This window comes from Bidens hawaiensis, unplaced genomic scaffold (assembly GCF_021521415.1).
Source record: "Bidens hawaiensis isolate Kalapana, Puna unplaced genomic scaffold, B.hawaiensis_p1.1 tig00013659_1, whole genome shotgun sequence".
Taxonomy (NCBI): Eukaryota; Viridiplantae; Streptophyta; class Magnoliopsida; order Asterales; family Asteraceae; genus Bidens; species Bidens hawaiensis.
In genome coordinates this window covers 442,718-453,068 of record NW_027492161.1, presented here as the reverse complement: position 1 = coordinate 453,068, position 10,351 = coordinate 442,718, and the positions used below count along the sequence as shown (strand labels likewise).

The 10,351-nt window shown below is 30.5% G+C and overlaps 1 protein-coding gene across 1 annotated transcript; it reads right to left on the bottom strand.

The window, feature by feature from the left end:
* Window positions 1-445: 445 nt before the first annotated feature.
* Window positions 446-3,100, bottom strand: LOC143544645 (pirin-like protein). Its single transcript, XM_077036700.1, has 5 exons — window positions 2,985-3,100; window positions 2,696-2,745; window positions 2,531-2,598; window positions 1,668-1,834; window positions 446-981 (listed from the first exon to the last, which is right to left on the bottom strand). The coding sequence occupies exons 1-5, from the start codon at window positions 3,074-3,076 to the stop codon at window positions 477-479; spliced, it is 882 nt and encodes a 293-aa protein (XP_076892815.1). The 5' UTR covers window positions 3,077-3,100; the 3' UTR covers window positions 446-476.
* Window positions 3,101-10,351: the final 7,251 nt, after the last annotated feature.

Sequence of the window (10,351 nt, the reverse complement as noted above, 5' to 3'; positions counted from 1 at the left end):
CATAAAAAGAAAACGCTGCATTGTAAGAAAATAATCCAAAATCCTTAATTTTGTGCTAATTTGTTAATTATATGATTTCGAGGGGTAAAATGAAAGTTGGTTTTTCCAGAGGGGGGGGGGGGGGGGGTGGGGGGGTATGACAAGCAACAGGGAGATACGTTTAGCCTGACCCTATTATTACTATTCTTTTACAGGAACCATCAGAATAATTTACACGCCTATAATACCATATTAGCCAGTGTCACCAAACAGGCTAGTGGCTTTTGATGACTTAACTCAGAATTCCGATTCAATTTTTTTTTACCGTTGTTTAAGCCCGTTAACTAATAGAAAAACCTAAAGAAATGTTAATTTTATAAAAGCAAATCCAGATAAACAAATGAATGAAATTTAAATATCATCCATTGACATACCTAGACATTTATCTAATTATTTCTTAGACAATACAAAAATAAAATAAATTTAAAAACAAATATCTAATATTCATGATCTTGTGTAGCTTCTGATCTCCAATACCTTGCTTTCTCAAACCCGTTTTCAAAATTCTCAAAATCTTGAATTGTCTGATCAATCTCTTCTTGTGTGTTCATCACAAATGGACCCCACTGAACCACCGGTTGGCCAATGGGTTCACCCGCCACCAATATAAACCTTAGCATTTTAGATGACTTGTTCCATGCCTTGAGCCGGTCACCCGGACCCAAAAGTAGCAAATGGTGAGCCGTGGTTGATGATGATCTTGATTTTCCAAACACTCCTTCACCTTCCAACACGTAAACGAACACGTTCCATGATTCGGGTACGGGTTGCTGCATTTTGGCCCCGGGTTCAAGTGTAAAATCAAGGAACATTGTTGGTGTTCTTGTGTAGATTGGTGACTGTACTCCTAAACTCTCACCGGCTATAATTCGGACACTTACACCGTCTTTGCTAGCTTCTAAAATGTTTGTACTTGAAATCTCTTGGTACCTTGGTTCAATCCTGTTCATAAACGGGCTTAGGTCAGTTTCAAGTCAAACCCGTATTTATGTTCAACTAATTTGGTTGTGTTCATGTTGATCTGTTTTTTTATAGTTTATTTATATATGTTTTTGTCTTAACTTAAACTTATTGCATTTTTTATGTTTTATAGTTTAAATGAGCATTATGCTTTATAGTTTAAATGTGTAATGTTCGGGTTAACCTATTTATTTTTTTTTAGCTTCTTTTTAAGATATAATTTTGTCATAATTTAAATTTATTGGGTATTTTATGCAAAATTAAAAAAGTAAAAGAGAAATCAACATCATGTTTAATAGTCTAAATGTAATTGTTTATATGCATTTAAAATTTTGGTTAAAAATTTGTACTTTAAGAGTATTAAAATATAAAAAGATTAAAAGATAAAATTTTGAGTTCAATAAGTCGTGCTTGTATCAACCCTCAAAAACTCATGTTCGGGTTCTTATTTGTCTGACAAGATTTTCATGTTTGTGTCATAATTTTTTAGGATTTGATCTATCAGCCCTTAACACAACTGATACAGTTAATATATAAATAAAAAAACTATTTAGCAAAGATAGCCTAGATAATGGAAATGCATGTATTTAGCGCATCCGACACGCAAATGGCATGGTTGGCCGTGGGCTCCACGAAACGGTTACATGTCAAGCAATTAATATACTTACATCTTATGTCTAGATGAGAGGTTGATCCATAATTGCAATCCCTTTTGAGTGCCATGAGAAGCAGGCATTTCAGAATGCACCATTCCTCTTCCGGCAGTCATCCACTGCAAATCACCAGCTTCAATTGTGCCTTTATGCCCCTCAAAGTCTTCATGTGTCACAGCTCCCTGCAGTTGACCACAACTATTATTATTAAATCCACTAAACCCATATCACCACTTGGATCATCATCAACTCCCAACTATTCTCATTTTAAATTCAAAGTTTTCCCATCTTTCTAAAGTCAAAACACTATTTAAAATCCTGTTTACCACTAAAATAAGTGGATGAATATTGTAACCAAATTATCACATCCAAATTAAAATTTTATTAATGTAACTGAAAGGGATGGATTAACAATTAACAAGCACTTCGCATCGCCTTCGTGTTTCTTTAATTCAAAAGCCGGTTTTTAACTCGCTAAGGACTTTATCTAGAAGGTCAAAGATATAACAGACAAATATATATATGTGTCATACACTATATATATATGCAACCAAAAACTGCCTTAAATTCAAACCCGTTAGGGAAAAGAGCACAAAAGAGCTAAGTGCAGTTTTCACTGGAGCACTAATGTGACACAAAAGGAAGAGTGGTGCAATAAGTTTGGTAAGTGTAAAACAACGTAAAATTAACGTGTTTAATGTAAAATGTTAAAGAGCGATTATGCGAACTTTTATAAATAATAATTATTATTTTTTTCAGCCTATCCCAGCAATTTTTATTAACTCAAAACTTCAAAAGTAATTAAAAGCACATTCTACTCTTCCATGACATAAACCATGTAAAAAGAACAATATTTATAAGAACGCGTTGAATTATACCTGTAACATGTATGTGACCGTCTCGAAACCTCTATGTGGATGATCAGGAAATCCAGCAGGAGCAGTTACTGCAAATAACAAAAAGAAAAGTTATAAACAAATTAATAATCAATTAGCAACATTTTTTGTTTAATGCTAGAAACAGAGACAAGGAGTGTGACTCACTAGAGAATTCATCAAGAACAAGGAAAGGATCAAAATATTTGAGCTCAAACCTGAAAATAACAAATTAGCAATCAATACCATTCATATAATAATATTATTCTAGACCTGACCTGACGTAAATTTGGTGTAATTTACTACAGAGTAGGGGTAGAAGTAACATTTGTCACGTTAAAGAAAAAAACATTATTACGTCAGTCTTCACCCAGGTAGCCTGCCTCAATACCGTTCATATACAATATTATTATATATGCATATGTCCTCTTAGAGGCATTTAAAGTTTTAAACAAACCTTCCGATGCTTCGTCTAACGACAGCTCCAGCGCCTTCGTGTTGAGGTCGGGCAAGGAACTTACGAACGACGGTACGAGGATGGCCGGACATTGTGTTGTGATTAATGTTAATGATTGTTGTTTGAATTTGGTTGTGAGAATAAAGGAAGTTTGGAATGTATTTATACGCAGCCAGGGGAAGGACAGGAGGGAGAGGGTCAAACGAATACGGGTGAGCGGCCCAGTGGGTCCCATATGGGAGTTAACTTGAGATATGGGTATTAAAGTTTCTTAAATGTTTGTATGATGTCAGCTTATGATCATCTTGACGTAGTGGGACATTGCATTACGATTCGGTATGGCTGACGTGGTACACCATGGGTTTCATTTAGATAAGTCACATATCCTCCAACAATATTCTATGTTACAATTACGGTTTTAGACTTTTTTATACATGACTTTGGGGGTGTTTGGGATTGCTTATTTTTACCAACTTATAACTTATTAACTTTTTGAAAAAGTAATAAAGTGTTTGGGATTACTTATATTGTGAGAGAAAAAGTTTCATAAGTTACACTTTTATAACTTATTAACTTAATGAAAAGTTATAAGGAGGTAAAATAAGATATCCCAAACACCCCCTTTAAATGTGCCTAGTACATAGCTGAGCATCCGTAGGCGTCACGTAGGCCAATTAATTTGTTAAAAGTTATCTGTTGGAATTTCCAAATACATTTCTTACTCTTTTAGTTTTTATATATAACTATGTTACCAATGAAATTAAATATATAAAAACTTAAAATTAAGGAATTATTAGATTATTCTATCACCGAGCAACAAAGGAAATAAAAATACAAAGAAGCTATTTACGAATATGTTTGGGCAAAAGTATAGGGGTGTTCTTGGGTAAGCGAAGTTTGTGTCACCGAATATCATACCCATAAAAATTTTAAAACTAATCACATACTCGGTCATATATTTAAACACATGTGTATTGCCTGTTTCAAATCTTTTAGGGCGTGTTCGTTTCACATAATAGAATGGAATTGGAATTGGAATTATATAGGATTTGGAATTGGAAGGAATTAGATTTGAAATCTGAACATTCCAATAGGAATTGAAATTTGAAGGAATTGAAATCCAATTCCATTCTTGGTGTCTTCGTTTGACAAATGAATTGGAATCGGGTTTTTTTTACAGGGATAACAGCGAAAACATTTTAGTTTTTTTAGATTTTTTGCTTTTTATTTATATTTTGCGTTATGATTTATTTTATTTTTATTTTTTTTTTAATTTTTTTAGGGGTTTTTTGTTAAGATCAAAAATCCCTCAAAAAATATTCAAAAATAATAATAAAAAATTAACTCAAAATATAAATCGAAAAAAAGACAAGTAAAAAAACTAAAATGCTTTATTCGTTGTTATCGTTAAAAAATATAATAATAATAAAAACAAATAAATAAAAATAAATAAAAGTCGAGAAAAGATTCCAACGAATTCATTTGAAATCTTTCACATTTTGGAAGAATTTAGAATCCCTTTATTTAAAGGATTTTCAAGGAATTGAATTCCAATTCCAATTCCTTGACAAGCGAACACACCAAAATAAAATTAAGATTCCAATTTTAACGAAACAAACACGACATGTCATGAGATTTTAATTCCAATTCTTTTGAATTTCCCCGAATTCTATGAAACAAATACGTTTTTAAGGTATGGATTGACTTACCATCTAGAATCGTGTCTAGTATAAAGTCAATATTAAGGATACTTTCCCATGAACTTAAGTGGGAACATAAGCTTAATTGGTTTTCTTGATTATATGTTTGTGTAGGTCAACTCAATATAACCCTTAAATTGGTTATAACATCTCATTATATTAATAATTAATCTCAATAAATATTTGATATGAAAATCCTACAAAATAGCATAAACTAAAAATCAATATCCATTATTTTTTTTTTGAAAAAAAGATATTATTATAATTAAGAAACCGTTTTATAGTAAAATAAAAAAAAAAAAAATAAGCGGGTCATGGGTCTCACCAAACCCAGATAGTTTTTAAACGAGTATAACATCACATTTATTTGTTAAACCCTTTCATCATGAATACTAAGTATATTATTAACTCACAATAAATAAAATTAAAATGAAAAATATATAAATTTTAAAAACGAAAAATGAAAATAATCCCCGTAATACGGGGATAAAACCTAGTTAGTTTAATACCAATCTTGACGATTCTTAATCACGATAGGGATGTATCTTCACTTTAAATGGGCGAGCCATAATTGGGAAGAGATCCCAACAAAAGGTAGTCGCACAATCTTTAACAAAAAATTATCAACTATTAGTTTCCAAGCAACCTATGAACCTGCTTAGATGAAGAAATTCATTATTGATCTAGAGGCAATGCCAAACATTAATAATCAGATAGGGATCTTGTTATCGCGCAAGGGAAAGAAACTAGATCACATCATATCACTAAATGCATCCTTAGAATGTTCCGTGCATTCGAGATATATCAAAAGCAGTGAATTATGTATTACGAAAGTTAGACATATATCATGATCAAAACGTTAGTAGGATGTAGTAACTGTCTAACCCTCTATCAATCCAAACACAAAGACATGCTAGATTAATATGACACTATTTTGACAACTATAGGTTATGGTATGCAAAGAGCTCCTTAAGATGTCATTTCAACTTATTTTGGGATTTATGTATTACAAAATGTTTTGCAAAGAAATTCCATCGAAAAACGTACAAAGTTAATTTTAACATTATATTTGACCATGTGCTTCTCACATGAGAGCAATTTGGTCTTTGAATCCTTTTCTGTAAAAAAATTTATTAGATTAACAACTAATATTCTTACTAAATTTAAAAGATGATAACGTAATGGACAGAAAGTGTAACTTACTTACGAAAATAACCAATGAAACAACTCTTCTTGATTCTTGACAAGAGGATTACATCAGCATTACCCAACTGACGTGTTCTTGTATACCATTCTCTTTGGAAAACATTTCTATTTTAAAGAGTTGATGGAACGTTCAGATCAGAAATGTTCGGAAAATTTTCAAAATAGCCTATTTTAGAGAGAAGTTTCAAAATAGCCATTTTTTTGTCAAAATCTTTTATAATTTAAACTGTTAAAACACATTGGGAATAGATAAAAATAAAGACGAGATTTTGAAAGAAAGTCAGGTAAAAGACGAGATTTGGGGAAATAATGCCGTGCAAGTCCAAATTATTTGTAATCTTGGAGCAAAAGTTCAAATTTTTCAAAAAGTTTGTTACTCAAAAAAACCGTCTTGAGAGACTATATTTTTATGTTTCCTACCTTTTCCGTCCATATTTTCAAATTCTTAGAAAAACATATTTTTTACAATTATATCCCTTAACCACCACCACCTTCCAACTTGTCACTTAATCACGCAACCAGTTCCGATTTCCACCGCCGCCAATATCCGGTACCATTTGGTACGAAGCCCACGTAATTCAACTCAATGCAACACACATTAAAATTAAATAAATAAATATTACCTACAAACGGAGACTGAAGAACACAGCGAACCGTACTACGAACACGGAACGAAACCAAACCTCGCCTGTTTCTACTTCCGGCGAAGCATTCACCGTTCAACGACAGAGAAAACCGATGAAACGACGGTGAAGAACGGAGGTTAAAAGCTAGCGATTGCATCATTCACTGACTCCAAAATGCACCTGAAGATTCTCACTGTAAGACTCAGATAGATACATACATGAAATATGTATATATATATATATATATAGACACAGAAATTAATGCAGGTCGGAGCTCCTGTTCATCGACAGATCTAAGTCCGATAGCCGGTAGATGTGCGAGATTGTTGCCGGAATCTGGCCCGAGATCCGGTTTCCACTTAGTAACGCGCGGCTGAGCATACGAAGCTTACCAATGTTGTTAGGTACGATTCCGGTTATCATATTGTTACCGATCTAAATGAACTCTCCGGTAGAGTTCACGCACCGGAGAGCTGTTTCCGGCGATAAGGATGAAGCGACGGTGGACGAAATGGTACCGGAGATCGGCGGCGGTGGAAATCGGAACTGGTTGCATGATTACGTGACAAGTTGGAAGGTGGTGCTGGTTAAGGGGGATAATTGTAAAAAATATATTTTTCTAAGAATTTGAAAATATGGACGGGAAATGTAGGAAACATAAAAATATAGTCTCTCAAGATGGTTTTTTTGAGTAAAAAAATTTTTGAAAAATTTGAACTTTTGCTTCAAGATTACAAATAATTTGGACTTGCACGGCATTATTTCCCCAAATCTCGTCTTTTACCTGACTTTCTTTCAAAATCTCGTCTTTATTTTTATCTATTCCCAATGCGTCTTGACAGTCTAAATTATAAAAGATTTTGAGGAAAAAATGGCTATTTTGGAACTTCTCTCTCTAAAATAGGCTATTTTGGGAATTTTCCCCATTTTATTAAGTTGTATTATTTTTATTGTAGATATTTTTACACACATCAAATATTTAATTAATCTATAATCTATAATATATATAATTGAAAACCTTAAAATCCTACGTGTCGCAACGTAGTCGCTCCCTACTTTTATGGAAGCCACTAGATTTCCTGATTTTTAAATTGAGACCTCTCATTGATTTAACCCAAATTTATGGGTATGGATCTTACCAAAACCAGATAGCTCTTAAACAGGTTATAACATCTCATTAAATTAAAAATTAATCTTACCAATTATTTGATAGGAAAATCCTATAAAATAGGGATGCACTAAAATTTAATATCCAATTTAAAAAGAAAATGATATTATTTATAATTAATAAACAATTTTATTGTAAACAACATAAGCGGGTCATGATGGGTCACCAAATCCAAATAGCTTTTAAACGGGTTATAACATATCATTTTTTATGAAACCATTTTATAATCAAAACCTAAGTATATTATTAACTTTCTTATAATAAAGAAAATTAAAATCCAAAAAGTAAATATTAAAATACGAAATATGTAAAACAACTATTCTTTCAAGTAATCAGATTGCTTTATTTGTAAATGACAGTTTCTCACGCGTTTGACTCGAATTCACGGGTAAAGGTCTCACCAAACCCATATAGCTCTTAAACAGGTTATAACATCTCATTATATTAAAAATTAATCTTATCAAATATTTGATATGAAAATCCTATAAAGTAGGGATATACTAAAAATTAATATCATGTTTTATTTAAAAAAAAGATATTATTTATAATTAAGAAACAATTTTATAATAAAGAAAATAAATGGGTAATGGGTATCACCAAACCCAGATAGTTTTTAAACCGGATTATAACATATCATTTATTTGTGAAACCATTTCATCATCAAACCTCAAGTATATTAATTATTAACTTTCTTACAATAAATAAAATTAAAATCTAAATAGACATATGTAAATATTGAAAACGAATAATGTAAAACACCCCTCGTAATACGGGGGATAAAATCTAAGCCACCAGATTGCTTAATTTTTAAATGGAGGCCTCTTATTGATTTAACCAAATTTTATGGGTATGGGTCTTACCAAAACCTGATAACTCTTAAACGGGTTATAACATCTCATTAAATTAAAATTAATCTTAACAATTATTTGATGTGAAAATCCTATAAAATAAGGATATACTAAAATTTAATATCTAATTTAAAAAGAAAAGGATATTATTTATAATTAATAAACAATTTTATAGTAAAAAACATAAGCGGGTCATGGGTCACCAAATCCAGATAGCTTTTAAATGAGTTATAACATATCATTTATTTATGAAACTCTTTTATCATCAAACCCTAAATATATTATTAACTTTCTTACAATAAAGAAAATAAAAATCCAAAAAATTAATATTAAAAGACAAAAAATGTAAAACAACCATTCTCTCAAGAAATCAGATTGGTTTATTTATAAATGAAGGTTTCTCACACATTTGACCCGAATTCACGGGTAAACGTCTCACCAAACCTAGATAGCTCTTAAATGGGTTATAACATCTTATTATATTAAAAATTAATCTCATAAAATATTTTATATGAAAATCCTATAAAATTGGGATATACTAAAAATTAATATCGTATTTTATTTAAAAAAAGATATTATTTATAATTAAGAAACAAATTTATAATAAATAAAATAAACGGGTAATGAGTATTACCAAACCCAGATATCTTTTAAACCAGATTATAACATATAATTTATTTGTGAAACCATATTATTATCAAACCTCAAGTATTAATTATTAACTTTCTTACAATAAATAAATTTAAAATCCAAATATACATATATAAATATTAAAAACGAATAACGTAAAACAATCCCCGTAATACGGGGGATAAAATCTAGTAATATATATAAACGAAAACCCCAAAATCCTATGTGTCGCGATGTGGTCGCTCCCCCCTTTCATGGAAGCAATCAGATTGCTTGATTTTAAAATGGAAGCCTCTCATTGATTTAACCCAAATTCATGGGTATGGGTCTTACCAAGACCAGATAGCTCTTAAACGGGTACATCTCATTAAATTAAAAATTAATCTTACCAATTATTTGATATGAAAATCCTATAAAATAGGAATATACTAAAATTTAATATCTAATTTAAAAAGAAAAAGATATTATTTATAATAAATAAACAATTTTATAGTAAAAAACAGAAGCGGGTCATGGGTCACCAAATCCAGATAGCTTTTAAACGGGTTATAGTATATCATTTATTTATGAAACCCTTTTATCATCAAAACCTAAGTATATTATTAACTTTCTTACAATAAAGAAAATTAAAATCCAAAAAATAAATATTAAAAAACGAAAAATGTAAAGCAATTATTCTCTCAAGCATCAGATTGCTTTATTTGTAAATAAAGGTTTCTCATGCATTTGACCCGAATTCACGAGTAAAGGTCTCACCAAACCCAAATAGCTCTTAAACCGGTTATAACATCTCACTATATTAAAAATTAATCTCATAAAATATTTGATTTGAAAATCCTCTAAAATAGAGATATACTAAAAATTAATATCCTATTTTATTTTAAAAAAGATATATTTATAATTAAGAAACAATTTTATAATAAAGAAAATAAACGGGTAATGAGTATCACCAAACCTAGATAGCTTTTAAACCAAATTATAACATATCATTTATTTGTGAAACCATTTTATTATCAAACCTCAAGTATATTAATTATTAACTTTCTTACAATAAATAAAATTAATATCCAAATATACATATTTAAATATTAAAAATGAATAATGTAAAACAACCCTCGTAATACAGGAGACAAAATCTAATATACTATAGCATTTCATTTCACTTTACTTTGTGTTTAGCATTGGTCAT